The sequence below is a fragment of the Neophocaena asiaeorientalis genome, unplaced genomic scaffold (assembly GCF_003031525.2).
Source record: "Neophocaena asiaeorientalis asiaeorientalis breed wild unplaced genomic scaffold, Neophocaena_asiaeorientalis_V1.1 scaffold314, whole genome shotgun sequence".
NCBI classification, from domain to species: Eukaryota; Metazoa; Chordata; class Mammalia; order Artiodactyla; family Phocoenidae; genus Neophocaena; species Neophocaena asiaeorientalis.
The window spans coordinates 986,584-1,005,640 of record NW_020175489.1 but is presented as its reverse complement, the minus strand read 5'-3'; the positions used below and the strand labels follow the sequence as shown (position 1 = coordinate 1,005,640).

The 19,057-nt window shown below is 39.4% G+C and overlaps 1 protein-coding gene across 1 annotated transcript in view; it reads right to left on the bottom strand.

Annotated features, from left to right (window-relative positions):
• LOC112415722 (uncharacterized) overlaps window positions 1-19,057 on the bottom strand; it is a 52,728-nt gene that overhangs the window by 22,843 nt on the left and 10,828 nt on the right. The window contains exons 2-3 of the mRNA XM_024768875.1: window positions 18,609-18,935; window positions 7,292-7,346 (exon numbers count right to left, since the gene is read on the bottom strand). Coding sequence (XP_024624643.1) covers window positions 7,292-7,346; window positions 18,609-18,935 — 382 coding nt within the window. The remainder of the gene's footprint in view (window positions 1-7,291; window positions 7,347-18,608; window positions 18,936-19,057) is intronic.

Sequence of the window (19,057 nt, the reverse complement as noted above, 5' to 3'; positions counted from 1 at the left end):
TCACGGGTACCTGTGAATCACTGTTAGTCCCCGTTTTACAGATGAGTGAACTAAGGCACACAGAAGAGAAGCGACTTTCTTAAACTCATCCTGACTTTAAAAGGCAGAGCTGGAGTGGGGACCCAAGCAGTCCAATGTTGCTACTTTAGAGACTGTTTCAGTCATTTTAAAAGATCATTTTATTCTGGAAAGTCCCAAGTATCCAGGAAGATGATAACTGAAAATGTGGTAATCAGTGAATATATCTCTGGAAAGTCAAGCCATTGTTCAGCCTAGAATTGGATTACAAAGGAAAAGAGTGGCAGGGCCTCACTCATAACAAGAGTGGTTTTAAAAAGAAAGATGAAAATAAGAATGAGGGATGGAGCCCAAAGCAAGAGCCCCAACCTGGAAACCCAGACACCTTTCAGAAGTCCAATGAGGGCTGCTATGCACAGAGTGAGCAGCTGGTATGGAAACTGAGCCAGGGCTTTAGAGCATCACCTCGTTGGGTGTTCCCAGCCCCCTGAGAGGGAAGTCGTTTGCCAAAGGTCTTTGAGCCAGTGAGAGGGCGAGTTGGGGTCTGAATGCCTTTCTGTGGGAGGCCAGAGCTGGAGCTCTGAACCACTTGCTATGCTTTTCAGAAGGTTGAGATAGAAAGTCAGTTGCAGCTGGCTAGGTGCTGTGCTGATGAAGCCAAGTGTCGTGCTGATGGAGCTAAAGATACAGGCACTGTTCCCGAGGTGGGCAGCTTCATCAACAGAGTAGAAATAAGTGGGGCGTTCACTTGACCAGCTCGGTACGGACCAATGAAAACCGATGTCCATCCAAGAAAGACCACTCCAGGAGGTCCTACCAAGACCAAATAAAGACACTTCTCAGCTTATATTAGAGGTAGCTCCCTATTACATATTAATTATAATGTACTCTCTGGTCTTAGTAAATCAGAGTGGGAAGATAAACGTTATGCCTACAAATCTAATTTAAAATAAAAATGTTCTCTGTAATTCATCTTTGATTCTTATGAGCCAGTTTATTGTCATATAAATGGGTGAGAGTTGATCATATTCTGAGAAATATTGCTTTAAATATTTTAACTAAAGTCCTCTCTAATGGTTTATTCAACCGCTAACCATTTATTAAGAAACTACAACTCACTTGTAAATGTCATCAGTAAGCATAAAATTGTTAAACACCAAAATAAACTCTGGTAGGAGCAGCAAAGGACAGTCCTGAATCTAGTTGCTATGCTATTCTCTAGTCCTGAATCTAGTGGCACTGACAGTCCTGCCTGGGAAGCCACCACAGAGTAAGGGCCCACCAGGGAGCAGTGTCTGGGAAATACTCTTCCAGATCAGAACTTTTCTCTTTCCACCAAAATCTGGTAGAACTAGAAATTTCCCCCGACACTGCCAGCACCAACAATGAGAAGGATAGTCTATTTGCTTGTTTTTAAACAGCTAGTAGATTTACAGGATGAGAACATCACCTCTCCAGCAATTGCACAGACTTATCAAGAGCAAACAGGAACACCAACAACTAGAGTGTTAGAAATGCAGTGGATAATAAAGACTGTGACATTAAGTGGGAACTCAAGCCCCTGCAGGGAGGAAACCCAATGCACAGGATCTAGACGTCTAGAGTCCCATTCTGAGGGCCTCTGAGCTGAGCGAGGAAGTGGCAGCAGCAGAATCTATGCAACATTTCCTGTGCTCCAACGTGCTGGCGACAAGGTGTGTGCTGCTCGTCAACCCTGGAAGCACAGCGAAATTAGTTTTCTTTTTGTTGTTTAGTCATTGGCTATACCTGTGTTTAATAAAAGGAACCTCCTGGGGCTTTCCTGGTGGCGCAGTGGTTGAGAGTCCACCTGCCAATGAGCCATGGCCGCTGAGCCTGCGCGTCCAGAGCCTGTGTTCCACAACAGTAGGCAAAAAAAATAATAATAATAAATAAAAAAATAAAAGGAACCTCCTGTAGATTCAGTTTGTCTCAACTAATTCTTTTGTCAGTTCTACAGATCTCCAGTTTAGAAACCGCTCGGGCACCTTTAAAGAATCTTTCCAAAAATGGGGTCGACCCACATGACAATGACTGTCAAGATCCTGGGGACTCGAGTGAGCCCACACTCTAAGTCAGCAGCCACCCTTCCATTATAGTGTTTCAGACAAAAAGTGAGATAATGAGAGATACTTGGGATTCAAGGTCTCGAGGTCAAACATATTAAATGAACTGTTAGGTGACTGCACCCTTGAGAGGACAGTGAGGAAAAAGCATGTTCTTTACCCCTGGGGAATTTCTTAGTGTCGTAAAAGGTGAGGAACTGCACTGGAGGACATGGGTTGATTAAAAATATCAATGCAGTGAAACTTTGGAATCTGGAAATCCTAGACTCAAACCAAGCCCTGCCACCTATTAGCTGTGGTCCTTTGTGCAGTTTCGTTATCTGGGCTTTATTTTGAGCCACAGGGTCGTAACAGTGAAGCACCTGCCAGGAGTTGCTACACTGCTCTTCTATCTATTTGCCACTTTGTTTATGTTGACTGCCTGTCTCCTTCCCTTGCTCGTCAAATATGTACTAATTATATACTCTGTTTCATCTCCCCTCATTGTTACTTATATATGCTTTTACTATTTCTTTGTAAGTAATAAAAATTAACACCTGATTACAAATGGACAAACAGTATATGAGGTACTTAGAGTAATCAAATTCATAGAGCCAGAATGTATTTAAAATAGTGGTTGCTGGGCTTCCCTCGTGGCGTAGTGGTTGAGAGTCCGCCTGCCAATGCAGGGGATGCAGGTTTGAGCCCTGGTCCGGGAAGATCCCACATGCCACGAAGCCGCTGGGCCCGTGCGCCACAGCTTCTGGGCTTGCGCTCTAGAGCTCGTGCTCTGCAACCCCCCGCTCACAGCAACTGGAGAGGGCCCAAGCACAGCAATGAAGACCCAATGCAGCCAAAATTAAATACATAAAAAAAATAAATGTATTAAAAATATAAAAAGTAAAATAAAATAGTGGTTGCCAGGGGTTCTGGGCAGGGGGTGGTGGTGGTGGTAGGGAAATGGGGAGTTAGTGTTTAATGGGTATAGAATTTCAGTTTTGCAAGATGAAAAAAGTTCTGGTGATGGATGGTGGTGATGGTTTCAAAATGATGGGAATGTACTTAGTGCCACTGAACTGTATACTGGTTAAAATGGTAAATTTTGTGTTATGTATATTTTATCATAAATTAAAAAATAGAAACAGAAAATAAACACCTGACTCACTTTTGAGACACTTACCTACAAGATCCACCAGAATAGAAATATTTGTCACATCCAGACCCACCTCAACACTGTCTTTTGGGAAGAACTGAGGTGGGAAAATACACACGCTCCCCGCTCCCCCCTACCCCCCAACCCCGACAAAGAGGATATACACAGTACCCAGCAGAGGGCAGAAGAGAGTCAAGGAGGCATTTCGCCTGGAATTTTGGTTATGTGATCATTCTTTCTTTTCTAATTTGCTGTCTTAATTAAATGTTATTGCCTTTAAAAGTGAAAGTCTTTCTAAGACAACCACATTAGAGGACAGAGGATAAACAACTCTTCCACTGAGTTAAATGATCACATCATTTAAACTATCACATGGAAATAACTGCTCTGTGCTGGGTTTCCTGGTAGTACCAAGTTCCAACTTAACTAGTCATTTTTGTTTTGTGTGTATATCCTGTACCTGGATTATTTTACAAAGTACTCTATGAATAACTGTGTTCCCAGAAAGGACAGTAAGAACTGCACTAAGTCTCAGTGGAAACACTATTGTAAAATTAATGGGATTCAGGGATTTAGGTGTTTTCTTTCCTCCCAGCTGAGCTACACTGCCATAACCAAATACTGTAAAGGTGCTGCCATTCACATTCACTTTAACTGAGATAATAGCTTTCTCCTTCCCTTGATTTTCTCCCTACCTTGATTTCCTACAAAATAGTTACAGTTATCCTTGATGGGCAGTAATTACTTTGGGGAGATTGCTTTCTGGCTTAAAAGGATATTGCCGTTTTATTATGTTAAAACACCAAGGGAATAATTTTCAAGGAAGAGAGCAGCGTTTTTACGACAGGGGTTTTCTCACTTCTCTCTTAAAGGAAGCCGCATTTAAGGTTGAGGATTATTTTTTGACGTCTGGTTTCAAACAGCCTGGGAGTCACAGGGCTGGCATGTGGATTGGAGAGGAAGGTTTGTTTAATGACGATGAGCATTAGCTCTTGCCTTCTCCCTTGGCAGCTGCTAGGCATCGTGTTAAAACTGGTGGCAGCAGCAGTAACTGCCCAGGCAATAATGGTTCTTCCTTTTCTTCGGGTAATTTGGATGCACATAGCTTTCTCTTTCCTGCATTGAATATGATTCAAGTCCCAAATATCCGTTACTATTTCACCTGCCTTGCAACGGGAATTGTAAGCGCTCTGATAAATGATTTGAAAGACTGTCTAATTTCCGTAAATACCTCTGCCAGCTGTTAACTTGCAATTTTATAACGTCTAAAACATTCTGAAATTCCTATGTGCATACCCCGAGTGAGCTGACAGCCACGTGTCCCCTGCATCAATTATGCCCCCCCCCAAAAAAAATTAGAGAGAAAACTATTTTTCTCTTTCTCTGGCAGTGGAAGAATACTGCTCACAAAATCCCGCTTGTGTGAACAATGAGCCTTTTTCTATAGAATAGAAATGATGGGGGAGTCCATCCCTACGCATGCTAGGATGGGCTTAAGTCATTTAATTTCTGTCTTCAGAACATTCCCTTCTCCTTTCTCGGAGTCAAGCTGAAGGGAGAGTGGGAGGGCACAGAGATGGGAAGCTAGGAGATCAAAAAAGAACAAGACAACTGAACAGCCCTGAGTTCTTTCAGAGGCTGAAAACCCTCTGTGTTGAGCTACCTTGTGTTGTGTGCTATGTGAATATTTGTGGCAACGTAAAGATGGGTCGATGTCATCTCTAAGCTCATTTGCCCTTCAGTACACGGTAATCGCTTGGTTTACAATAAGCTTCAGGAAAACCCACTTTCATGTGGAGTTGACCACATGAAAGCTCTGTAAGAGTTATTTTCATAACCTTAAATCCCGAATTTCCATGAGGAGAATCTAAACAAATTGTACAGACTAAATAAACATCATTGTGGTAAAGGAAAGGCTCCAATATGGAAATCATGGTGACACATGCGTTGGCAGGAGATGCATGCTACAGTAAAGTAAAATGTAAACGGCTTTCCTTGATAGAGAATCCCATATGGAAAATGTAACCTGGCTGTAGAATGCAGACCACATAAAACACCATGTCTCTGTACTGAGTGGTAAAGCTAAAGAAGACAGTGTTCATGCTTGTGTTCATCCAGGCTGCACCAGGAGGGTGAACTTGTCTGTTGAACTCCATTGTGGAAGGCGGGTGCCCAGCTTCCCAGGGCACACTCCACTACAGCTCAGGCTCACAGAAGGGTTTGTTTCCTTGGGTCACAACTAAATTCATCACAATAGAGACTCCATCCTTCTGACAAGGGCTGTGGAAAAGGATCTGAATCCATATTTAGTGTGCCCTATATGCCAGACGCTATAAAATTTAAATAAAAATTTAAAATAAAAGTACAGAAAATAATTTAACAAGCACTGTCTCCAGACTAACAAATGCCAATATTGTATTCTCCTTGGCTCAGATCTTTGTGCGTTTGTATAAAAGATGCCAAATATTCCAGCTAAAACAGAAGCTCCCTTTGCTCCCCTCCTGAGTCCTTTTCCTCTCCCTCCCTCCTTCCCTGAAAAGGTGCCGCCCTGAATTTGGTGAGTACCATCCTCCTGTGGATATGTTAACCACGTTACCTCATTTATTCCTTCTAGCAACTCTCTGAAAAGGGTATTATCCCCATGTTACAGATGAGGAAACTGAGACTCGGAGATCAGTATTTGCCTAGGGTCACACAGCAAGTTGGTAAAAGAGTTGAGGTTCAAAGTCATTTTGATCTTATTCGAAACCTGTGCCCTTTTTACTGCATCCTACATCCAGAAGAGCTGGTCCTATTCCTCACGGCACCTGAGGACCACATGGATCCTTCCCAGCTGAATTATTTCACCTCTCCAGATCTTGATTCATGAGCTTTACTTTACGATTCCTTAATGGAACTATTTTCAAAGTTTTGCTTCTTGGGTTTGTAAAGCCCAAACACAAACCCAACTGGGGAGGGGTAAAATGGGAGAATTACACTATCTTATTATATGCATGTGGACCTCCTATCTAATATTAAATACACCGCTGGTGCATGGTTGCCTCCCTGAGGGCTAACTGTGCATCCCATATTTCATTGGTTCCATGCCATTAGGGAGCTAACATCTACCTTAAAGATTTGGGAAAACTGAATGGGCTAAAATATGAAACAACTTATCCCACTTACTGGCACCGGGTAGTGCTCAATGAATTGTAACTAAAGGAATGATTACATATATCTAAAAAGGTACAGATCTACTGCAAATTCTAGAAAAATGTCAAGACTGGATTTAAATATATAAAAAGATAAGAATCCGATTTATGTTATGTGCTTTTTACTACAGTAAAAAAAAAAAAAAAGAACAATCTGATTTGAGCTAATGGTGTAGGGGTGGAAATATTTTCCTCTACCCTCTTAGGTTTTGTACTGGGGTTCTGCAAATTAAACAAACTTATAGCTTAACAAGGAATGCACCAAAAAGTGGCTCTCTAAGCAGCTAAAAATGGGAGTTTATATACCTAACTTAATGGCAGGGGAAGAGGGGAAGGAGAGAAGAATATTCTATGAAATGAACGAATGGTTTTCTAGGGGAACAAATGGGAGATAAGAAAGTTTGTGATAATGTCTGCTTATGCAAATGGGAGTGGTCTTTTCAGATTTTTTCTTCATAGCCATAAAGCTCCCAGGGTAGGGGATTCTTGGCAGCCTCACTCCCAGAAGTTTCTACTTTTCGTGGTAAAGGAAGGCTTCTTTCTGCATCTGTTAGATCTAAAATGTCTTTACTAAAATAATCGTCATATCAATTGTGGGCATCTGAGTGGGTCTCCACATTGGCATTAAAACCCTTCCCCACCCCTATATATTAAATAAATGTGCTATAATGTTGTTAGGAAGATTTTATAAAGTTTTAAAATAAAGTGATATCTTCTAAGCTGTTACTGTGTAAACTAAGACAAAGGAAGCCTTTCCAATCCAGGAGAAAAAAGTCCTAGCAGAGTGTAGATTCAGAGACCATTGCAATGGTGAAAAGAGCCCTGGATTAGTAAGCCAAGACCTTTGTCACAGGAACAGTGTTTACCTCCTGTGTTCCACCGCCCAAGGGTCTGAGACCTGCTGGTCCTCAGTTTTTTCACCTATAAAATGAGGATGATAATAATGTCTAAGTTACAGGTGTCTGTGAATAAGATCTATGTAGGCTGAAAAATCATTTGGCTTATAAAGGCTCATTTATGTTAGATTAAAACATTTTAAAACAGTATGATCCTATAAATAAGATGTCATTTTATTCATTTAAATCAACAGAGATGGGACGGTGATTAAACTTGAAAACTTAAAAAAAATACATACATATATATATATAAATATTCACCTCCAGGGAATGCCAAGCTGACATTCACCCTTAGGCGCTCTGGTGGCTATAGTTTAGCACAATGACAGTCAATGCTGTTGTTTTGGAGACAAAACTGTTTTTAAAAAACTGGAGTCAAGTAAGAGCCAGAGACCTTACTGAAATAAAGCAATAGCTACTTAAGGACGTCCTTGAGCACGGTGACCTTGTAGAATGCAATTGTTCTTACAGAACGTTGTATCCTCAATACTTTAGCCTTTTTATTTTCCTGGCTCAAGCCAGAAGTGCCAACCTCTCCATCCATCCTAGAATCTCTGGCATGTTTATGGATGGAAAATGGCTGACCATAGGTTCATTTTTGGTTAGGTGATCTTCAGTTAGAACTGAAATTTATCTGCTATTTTAAGCAAGATTTTATAAGCTAGCCACCTACCCTCCCCACCCCAAACACACACGCACACTACCTTTCATAAAGAGTCCTCCCCAACCTCACAGGGTTATCTGAAAAAAAGTGAAGCACTCGTCAGCGTAGCTATTAACACTGACTTCACAACTGCAAGGTCCAAGTGGATATAAACATCAGTATAAAGTAATGTATGTGCAGTGATTTTTTAAAAATAATATGCTTCTAAAAATTAAGCTTTTCATGTGGAAATTGTCAAATAAATAGCTGTGCTCATTTCTAAAGGGATAAATAGCTCCAGGGTTTCATTATGTGCTCCAAATTTTCAAAAGAATTGATTAAAACTCACATCTGGCTAGCAGTCCCTGAGAGACTCTCCTATTTTCCACTAAAATACATACAAAGTTGCTTTTTGTTTGTTTGTTTTTAAATGTCATAAAAAAAAAAAAAAGAACCACTGTGTTCAAACTCCTTTCATGGTCTGGCCTTTCCCTACTTGCACTTTCATCTTACCCTTTTCCTTCTTAATGAAACAAACTTCCCACCTATTATACCAGGTGATCTTCTATGCCTCAGGCTCACGTGCCCCACCTGACTCCAGTTCTTTGAATTACTGTTTATTCTTCAATACTCAGCTCAAACACTGTCTCCTCCAAGACCCATTGTCCATTGAATGACTTAAAAACCCAGTCTTATGGAGTTCCAGAGCATTCTGTAGCAGTAGTTCAAAAACCTCTTCACATTACATTGAAGCTATCTCTTCCCCTGTCTATTTCTGCTCTGTTAACCTAAAACATTATAAAATATCCAGTTTTTTTAACCAGCAAAACAGGGTTTACTTGGGAGCAGCAAAGAATTGCAATCCTAGACACGCATTTACGGCGAACCACATGCACGTCAGGTTTAGCAAGGGAGAGGAGAAGGGGAAGTGGGAGAGGCTGCTATAAACAAAAAGTTCATTGGAGGGAACTGGGAGTTCAAAGTATAGTGGTTTTTTATTGGCTGAGCTGTTGCCAGGCAAGGAGAAAACCTTTCTTCTTCCTGCTGCCGATAGTAATGTCACTTTCTGCCAGAGATCTAAGAAGGTGTATCTCTCCCTATTGGGATCTGTACTGATACAAGTGGTAGGTGCATGAGAGCTCCCCCTTCTGCCTCCCAGCTCCATTTTCGTGAAATTTCCCTTTTAATTTTCACAGCTCCCACTCCGCCGAGGTCTTCAGGACAGAGCTGATGTGCTGTTTAGCAATTCCTAACTCAAGGTTTCACCATGAAATGATTATTTCCATTTTATAATGGGTAGTTAAAATGTCATTATTCTCAAATTAACAGTAAACTATGTAGTTAATTACAGAGCACAGGGAACAATGGTTCAGTTGTTCCAAATTCATGTTTAACATATGCATGCACATCGTATGTGTGTATGTGCACAAAATACCTCTGAGTTAAAATAACCCATGAAACCAACATTTTCTAAAGCAAATTTCTAGAAACAGTTGTTTCATGAACTACTCAATGAAAAAAGGAAAAGTGAAATTAAATATTCTGAGATATCCTACACTAAGAACATCGTTGAACACAATGGTTCCAATAGTTATCTGACCATGACACCAGTTTTGTCAAGTACACTTCTGAACATTCAGAGGAAGTAGAGTCAGGTGGGCATCCATTTTGAGAAATGCTGCATGACTTATTCTAACCAGCCAGTTGCTAATGTGGCAGACAGGTCAGACCTAGATGTCCCAGCACAGGTGGAAGATATTTGTTGGTGTGGATTAAGCTCTTACCATAGCACAACCAGAAGGAACAGACACATTCCAAGTGGTACTCTGTTGGAGGACTCTCCATCTTATCTTTTCCAATACTAAAAATTCTGCTCTGCTTTCACAGGCAGTCCTTCTAATTCAATGAATAATGTTTTCTCCTTTTGGGGCATGTGTAAATGGATTGTTATCTATTTTGAAAAGTACCCATCTGTGATAACAGTCATGCTTATGGGTGGCAGTTAATTGAGACAATTTGGGAGATGATGATGACTCACAAACAGGAGGGAAGAAAGGGCAGAGAGGCGCCCCCTTTCTTTATAACATCATATTTATTTTTAATATCATATTTTCATATTTATTTTGTATTTGTGTATAGTATCATATTTGTAATATATTTTCCATTTAGGTGTTTTTTAAATTAAAGCATAGTTTGGGGAGTAGGTACCAAAATGCACTTCTAATTGACAATTTTGGGTGGAATAAGGACAATTTAGCTTCTCCTACTTTATTCATGAAATCAGCACAGGAAATGCTACACTATCATTTGTTTGTGGCTTCATCTTCAGCACAAAATTAAGTTTTCTGCCTGGTGTAATTTGTCAAACAGTCTTTTAAAGCAGTAATTTCCCTGCATCCCTTACAAAGGCAGCCCATCTTTAAAACCACTGCATGCCTACGTCACGCAACAAATTGTCACTAAGGAGAAGGAACATGCTGAGAGTTATAACGCTGACCAAGTGCAGAGCAGACAATCTCTCTGACCATCATCTTATCACAAATGCAGACTCAACTGTTAGCTTTGGTAATAGTTCAGAAGGTTAACACTCTGCCCTATGTCCCACAAAGTAGGCATAACTACATTATACACAAAATCGTACATGTGTTGAACATACCAACTACACAGAGGAGCCCAGTGTGCCATAAAATATACATGTATCATATACAAAATGATGAAATGCCAGTCTAAATATTAAAGAAATTTTACTCTAAACTGAATGTTCCAGCAATAATAAATAATTTACAATATTTGATTAAATACACATTTGCTAAATGCTTAGGATTTAAAGATGCTGTAAGGAAATTATAGGGAGTCCATATCTTTTTGAAATGTTGGACAGAAAAGTCCGGTTTTCAAATCCCTACCTAAAGTAGCATTCAAATCATTTTGCATTTTCAGGAGAACCTGTAATTACCACCTTTCACGCTAGGTGGTGTACTCAAGAACAGAAGAAGCTATCAAATGGCTGAATACATTTGATTTAGTAAGGTCAAAAGAAACAGAGAGAATAATTTTAACCTTGGAAAGAGGTAACCATCTTATAAAGAATTCCAATGCGTTTGATAAAGAAAACAGACAGAGACAGTCAGAGAGGTATGGAAAAGTGGTTCAAATAGTCTTGGGGATACCTCTCAACAGGGATTCTCCAAGAGTAGGCCACCTACCACCAGGAGAGCTGGCTAAAACACACATTCCTAGGGCACACTGGCACACCCCCAAATTACTGCATCACACTGATGAGGATGAATTAGAGACCTGAATCTGTCTAGTAGTAAGAAACCCCAGTTGGTTGACAAGTTCTTGATGTTCAGAAACTTTGTTTTCAGCTTCCTATAGCTCAGAGGTCCCCAACCTTTTCGGCACCAGGGACCAGTTTCGTAGAAGACATTTTTTCCACGGCTGGGATGGGGGGGAATGGTTCAGGGCGTAATGCGAGCGATGGGTAGCGGCATTTCGCTCGCCCGCCACTCACCTCCCGCTGTGCGGCCCGTGGGGTGTGTGGGAGGTTGGGAGACCCCTGCTATAGCTTGTATCTTGAAGATCAGCTGTTGTAGGTTTCACTCTAAAATCTCCAGATGAACTTTTGCTAAGTTACTATCACTCCAAGAAAATTCAGACTGGCAGGTTCAACCCTGTATGTAATAAAATATTTGGAAAGCACTTTGAGCTTTGTAGAATGGGAAAAATGTGTCTTATGAAATGCAGTGAAAATGAATCTCTTCTGGGAGGAATGGGTGGTATTTATATTAGGTATTCAAAAGTCGAACCACATTGATCTGCCTTTCGAAGTAATTACATTGATCTCTGGAGTGTACAGAAATGTATTGCTTATTCCCTGTGGATATTTTCAAAACCTCTTTTAAAAAACCAAAGCAGTTTTCTTCCTCTAGTCTGAGTCACAAAGGAAAACATCTTCCTGAATTGCAGCTAATTATCGTGAGTAATGTGTGTGTGTGCACACGCGCGTGCGTGTGTGCTCTCTAGGACCTCCTGAAGTGAATTTTCTGGGTTTAATTTAATTTAATTAATTAATTTATTTTACATCTTTATTAGAGTATAATTGCTTTACAATGGTGTGTTAGTTTCTGCTCTATAACAAAGTGAATCAGTTATACATATACATATGTTCCCGTATCTCTTCCCTCTTGCGTCTCCCTCCCTCCCACCCTCCCTATCCCACCCCTGTAGGTGGTCACAAAGCACTGAGCTGATCTCCCTGTGCTATGCGGCTGCTACTTTTGCTAAGTTACTATCACTCCAAGAAAATTCAGACTGGCAGGTTCAACCCTGTATGTAATAAAATATTTGGAAAGCACTTTGAGCTTTGTAGAATGGGAAAAATGTGTCTTATGAAATGCAGTGAAAATGAATCTCTTCTGGGAGGAATGGGTGGTATTTATATTAGGTATTCAAAAGTCGAACCACATTGATCTGCCTTTCGAAGTAATTACATTGATCTCTGGAGTGTACAGAAATGTATTGCTTATTCCCTGTGGATATTTTCAAAACCTCTTTTAAAAAACCAAAGCAGTTTTCTTCCTCTAGTCTGAGTCACAAAGGAAAACATCTTCCTGAATTGCAGCTAATTATCGTGAGTAATGTGTGTGTGTGCACACGCGCGTGCGTGTGTGCTCTCTAGGACCTCCTGAAGTGAATTTTCTGGGTTTAATTTAATTTAATTAATTAATTTATTTTACATCTTTATTAGAGTATAATTGCTTTACAATGGTGTGTTAGTTTCTGCTCTATAACAAAGTGAATCAGTTATACATATACATATGTTCCCGTATCTCTTCCCTCTTGCGTCTCCCTCCCTCCCACCCTCCCTATCCCACCCCTGTAGGTGGTCACAAAGCACTGAGCTGATCTCCCTGTGCTATGCGGCTGCTTCCCACTAGCTATCTATTTTACGTTTGGTAGTGTTTATATGTCCATGCCACTCTCTCACTTTGTCCCAGCTTACCCTTCCCCCTCCCTATGTCCTCAAGTCCATTCTCTAGTAAGTCTGTGTCTTTATTCCTGTCTTACCCCTAGGTTCTTCAAGCCTTTTTTTTTTTCTTAAATTCCATATATATATGTGTTAGCTGGGTTTTATTTTAAATGAGAATTTTTTGGTATAGTCAAAAGTTTGCTCTTTTAAACTCACCTGTTTTAAAATATTTTAAAATGGATAATATACTAAGATAACCACTCCAACTTCAACTGAGTATACAGAATAAAATATAACCATTGCTTTAAGACTTAGCACAATCCGTGTGAAAATATATTCTGTACAGAGTTTGAAGTAGTGGCTTCTTCAGGCCCCACTGAGGACAATTGGCCCCTACAGTACATGAACCCAGGCATCTTTGCTCTTTGAATATTTGTACCTACATTGTATGGTTTTCTTATTTTTTCCTTACTTTCAATTGTTATTTCATGTCACTATCAATACACCAAAGCAGTAGGGAGGACTCTTTCTATTTCTAATCTGCGGGAGTCTTGGAAGTTGATAACCACATTTAGTTTGTTAGAAATGTGTATAGAACAAGGAGAGTAGGGGTCCTGTGGAGTTAAGGAATGCTGCATTAGTGAAGTAGCAGATACTTCGCAATATCTACTCTGCCAATGGTTTCTAATGATTTTCTCATTCTTGATTGTTTTTCCAAAAGGTGAAACTGCAGGTAGTTGAATTGTGGGTAGTTGAACTATTAGTTCAAGCAAATCTTCCTAATCTACTTTACTTGTGATTATAATCATAATATTTCTAGAAAAGATTTGTGGCCCCCTCCAATTATATGTCTTCTTAATAATAGTAGAACGTATTTTCTTTCTTAAATAAATCTAAATGTGCTTCAGAGTTTTCACTGATAAGAAAGCGTATCTGTATTATTTTCTAGGCATATATGTATATGTACATACACACATATAAATGCACATATGTGAGTGTGTATTTAATATGGGGCAGAGTGAAAAAGAAGCTCATTCTTCCACTTTGGGAAATGACTTCACATGCATCTGCTTTCTTTGAGTTACTTTCATTGCTTAATTATCTTTATCAAGGTCATGAAAAGGTAGAAATGCCAACAGAAGCAGGAATAAGGGTACTTTACAAAGGATCAGTACACCAGGACTGGAACTGTTTGTCTGCTCTCTCTGGGGCAGGATAGGGGAGTTGCTGAACAAAAGTAGCCATTTCCCAGAACAAACAATGGCATTCTCTGTGACCTGGAGCACAGCTGGCAACCCTGGATGCTCAGACATAACTCCCTCCCCTGCTGACTTTTCCTCCAGCCACGTCTACAGTGCCAGCAACTCAGACACGTTGAGCATCTTACTGTTTCTTTTTGATTTTAAAAAAACATTTCTTCTAGTGGAAAAAAATAAGCATTTTCTTATTATTTTTCTTTTAACTAAAGAACAACTTTGGTAAATTTATAAATCTCTAAATACATGGAGTTTGTTTGTTGGGACTTTTATCTGGAATTACTAAATACCCACGTGACCAGGTGCTCCAGGAGGGTGAAGACAGGATTTGCTTTGCTCAACATGGTCTGTCTAGCATGGCCCAGTGCCTGGCACACAGTAGGCCCATGCTAAACATTGTTCATCAACTGACTGATGATAGTTACAAACAGAAGCTCATCTGTGGGTGGAGATTAAGGTTAGCCATTACAGGGATCAGTTGGATCACAACATAAATGTGATTTTTTGTTTGTCTCTTACTGGTTTATTTCCTCTTGTTCCCCTTACATAGCTTTGAAAACATATTTTAAATTTCATGAGGAGCAAATGACATGTTCCACTATGCCATCTAAAATCTCCTTCTCTGAATTCAGGTTTCATCTTAAGTGTAGGAAAAGTGATACAGGCTCACTGTAGAAAAAGTAAATACAGAAAAGTATATTTTTGAAAATACCCATAATCTCACTGCCCAGAAATAACAACCACTAAAATGTTTGTTGTTTCCTTATATTTTTCTGTATTTACATCTTTAATTTACATCTACATTCACATAATTGGATATTGTAAATATAATTTCATATTCTGCTTTTAAAGTTAATGTTATTTCTTAAGCATATGCAATATCATTAAAACCTCTTTTAAAAAGCATAATTTTGATAGCCATGTTGTATTCTATCATAGAGAGATGCCCCATAATCAAGTAAAATTCATTTTTCTATTGTTGAGTATTTAGGTCATATGGAATATTTTATCTTTATGACCATCTTTGCACATAATGTTTGTGAACATCAGAGTACTTTCTTGGAACACTTTCCTAAAAATATACTTGATTATTTTTAAGGCTTTGTTTGATTAAGTATTGCCATATTGCTTTCTGGTTTTATTACAATTAGTAGATTAAACTTCTATCAACAGTGAATGAGACTCTAATAGTAGCTGATAGCAGCTACCTTTTTTGTTGAAGTCTTATTATCTGCCAGATACCATGCTAAATGCTTTACGTGTATTATCTCATTTAACTTTATCCATAACAATATAAAGTAGGTATTATTTTATACCCATTTACAGATGACAAACTGAGGCACAAAGAGGTTACATAAGTTTCCCAAAGTCATACAACCAGATTTTTGGACCCAATGATCTGACACCAGAGCCCTGGCCCTCACTATACTGAAGGAATCTATGGCAGCATTGAAAGGTACACCTTATATCCAGTATTTTAATTCTTTGCTAATTTCATAGAAGAAAAAACAGTATCTCATTGTTGTTTCTAAGTTTCATTATTTTAATATTAGCAACTTTATGTGCTTTGCTGATATAGTTATTCAGCCAGTTGTTTTTCTTCCAGTGTGAATTGTGTGTTTCCATCATTTGCTACTTAGTGACTTTTTTTTTGAATATAAACTTACTAAGTATTAAAAATATTCTCATTTGTCTGTGCCTGGACTGTTGTGGCTCAATACGGTTCCTGTTTGGCATTTAATTATATTTACGATATTTTGGATATATGAAACTTCTTCATTTTTAAGCAGCTGAATATACTGTGATTCCTTCCATCTCTTTTATGCCCAGAAAGTAGTTCCATATCCAGATACCAGATCGATGTTAACTTAAATTTTCTTTAAAAACTACGTGCTTTCCTGGAAAAGGAAAGTCTTACTGCTAGCCTCGGGTTTCTTCTATTTGTCTGAGACTGCATTGTTAGAATCAAAGTGAAACAAATATTTTCTAATATTTTTGGTACACTGAAAACACAATTCATAGAAGTTTCAAGGTAGCAATTTTGTCTGTCCCTCCCACCCCTCCCCGCCAAGAAGGGGAAAACAAAGAAAGCATAGGTACACATTGCCGATAACAATCTGATACAAAGGATTGGGTTTTGGTTCCGGGCATTCTGTTTTGGTATCACCAACGTAGGTTCCCCCTTCCTGGCACTGTAATACACTTGGACTGGTTCTCGGTATAAGACGCCAAAAGACTACAGTTACTCATGAGGTGTTACTTTTAAAATTTAAGCCCTAACAGGATGTAGTTCTAATCGGAAATATCTGCTTTCTGAGCTAGATCACTGTAGAGTAGTCTTTGTTCACAAAGCATCTCATTAAATGGCAACAAAGCCTCCTAATGCCGCAATTAGGGCTCCTTTCATTTTGCCAACACTATTTGCTGATAATTCTTCCCGTAAAAGCTTTGACATAAACCACTTTTTCTTCATTCTACTAACTTGTATCAACCTATTTGGGAGTATAATATTCTGTTTGAAAAGAACATATTTGGGGGAGACAGTGCAAAGCTTCTTCATCCACTCTAAAATCTAAGCCTAAAATTATTTACATGCAATTTTCAGTGATTTATTAATAAATTATCAACTAAAGTAGGGCTGATGTTGAAAAGGGTAGATTTGCTATTGGTTACTGATGTGCCAGGAAAAGAAAACCTATAATTATAAACAAGACGCAGGCAACCATGGTAACAGAAAGATCTACTTTTCAGAACAAAAAAAAAATTTTCAAAAACAACTAACGTTCCTTAATGTTTGACTAGTTGTCACAAGCAATTCCAATGGCCTCTGTTACATTTTTTAAGAAGTTAATGTCTAGATAACTATAGCTCTAGACCCATTAACTTTAGACTAGCTATATGGACCTGGGTTTTACTGACTTTAGATTTTAAAATCCTGCAACTGTTTTTTGATCCAATTTTAGACTATTCTATAATGTAAGTAACTTATCAACAAACAGTCAATAATGTGGAAGTTACATAGTGATTTATAATGCATTATAGGATAGTGAGCAATTACTCTTTTAAAATAATAACTGTAATGGGAATCAAAATGGTTTTCCAAATATAATGAACAGTCACTCTCATCCAGCTACTTTTCATACCACAAGACTAGAAGATATTTCACAAATTATCTGGACCAGCTTTGAAACTAAATCCAAGAAACTGAAGGGAATAAAAATCACTTCCCAGAATACCCTAATCAGAGATAATTATTCAGAGCAACAGCTAAAATTTATTGAGCACCTACTAGATGCCTGAGAGTTTCCAATCAACTGACATTGATTTCTCAGGTGCTGTGTTGTCCTCATTTCATGCGTAAGAAAAATGAGGCTTAGGGAGTCAAGTAACTTGTTTAAAGTTAACCTTCTGGTAAGGGGCAAGCCTGGGACTTAAACTTGACCTGTCTGAGTTCAGGATTCAAGCTCCTAACTCCTATGTAATAAATAAGTGTCAACCACATTTTGCTAACCCATCCTAGGTACATGACTATTAATAAGGCTGACTCTTCCACCCTTCCCTAAGCTTCATTCAGCCAACATAGTGTTCAAGATATCTGGGAAATTGGGATCCCACAAAAGACGCCAGGAGTGACCCAATTAGCCAAGATCACTTACCTTTAAAGATAACTAAGACTGTTTGAAGGTCTCTTATTTTTGGAATAAAGGACCCCGCCTCCCTCAGAGTAATGCACTACCTTTTACATAGAATTTTTTCTGTGTGGGAATAGAGTTCAAGGTGGCCCGGAATAGCTTTTAATGGGATTTTTTTTTTTTTTTCATGACACATGGAATGTCCGTGTGTGACTAATTTATAGCCATTCTTTAAGCAAATAGTGGACCAGAACTCCAAATACTAAGTGTACCTCTCAGGCTCTTTGATGCCCATTCTCTCTTGCCATAAAAACATTGCCAATTTCTTGATGGTGTTAATGTACTGTATTACATAAGATGGTATCATTGGGGAAAGCTGAGTGATGAGAACATGGGACCTCTCTGTACTGGTTTTGCAACTTCTTATCAGTCTATAATTATTTCAAAGTAAAAAAGTTTTAAACTATTGCCAAGTCTCCATTTTGCCTGGGAAATGAACTTCTGATTTTTGCAGCTGGTAACTTTCAAGGTTCCTCTTGGGGAACTGGCCATGGGTTTGAAGAATCACTGATGTCTGAGACGGGCACGATTTGTTAGCATACAAGGAACAACAGAGCGTGTCCATAAACCTGCATCAGAGGGTCAACCGCATGCCCTTCTCCAGGAATCCAGCTGAGGGCCAGGCTGCCTCTGAAAAGCCTCATTAGAAATGAAAGTCAGCCTGTTGTGGAAGAATCCCAGCTACCTCTGGTGCCACTAACACCCCTGAACAAGAAGAACTCACCAGGTGACAGGATGAGCCGGAGATCCCTTCCTGCAGGGGAGGAATTTGCCGAACTCCTCGCCTGACTGCTGCCTCTGCATGTTTACTGAAATGTATCCGTTTCAAACCCTGACAAGGACAGATCACAGGACTGCTGGGTTCCAGGAACAGAGTGTGCAATAGAGAGAAAAGCAAAGCAATCTTGCACGGGAGATCAAGGCCAGCCTTGAGCAGAGCCTCAGGAGGGTGCAGGTCCCTTGTCACTGGGGGACGGTATGCCCCGTCACCCAGGAAGTTTACTCTCTGTACAACGCCTTGAGCAACGCCTTGAGCAACTAGGAACAGTTGCTGAAATAAGACACTGATGTGAAGAACTGAAGGACGCTAAAGGAAAACATTGAAAGATTTGTTCTGGAGGCATCTGTCTGAAACATGATCATTGCCTTTTTTTTTTTTTTTTTTTTTTTTTT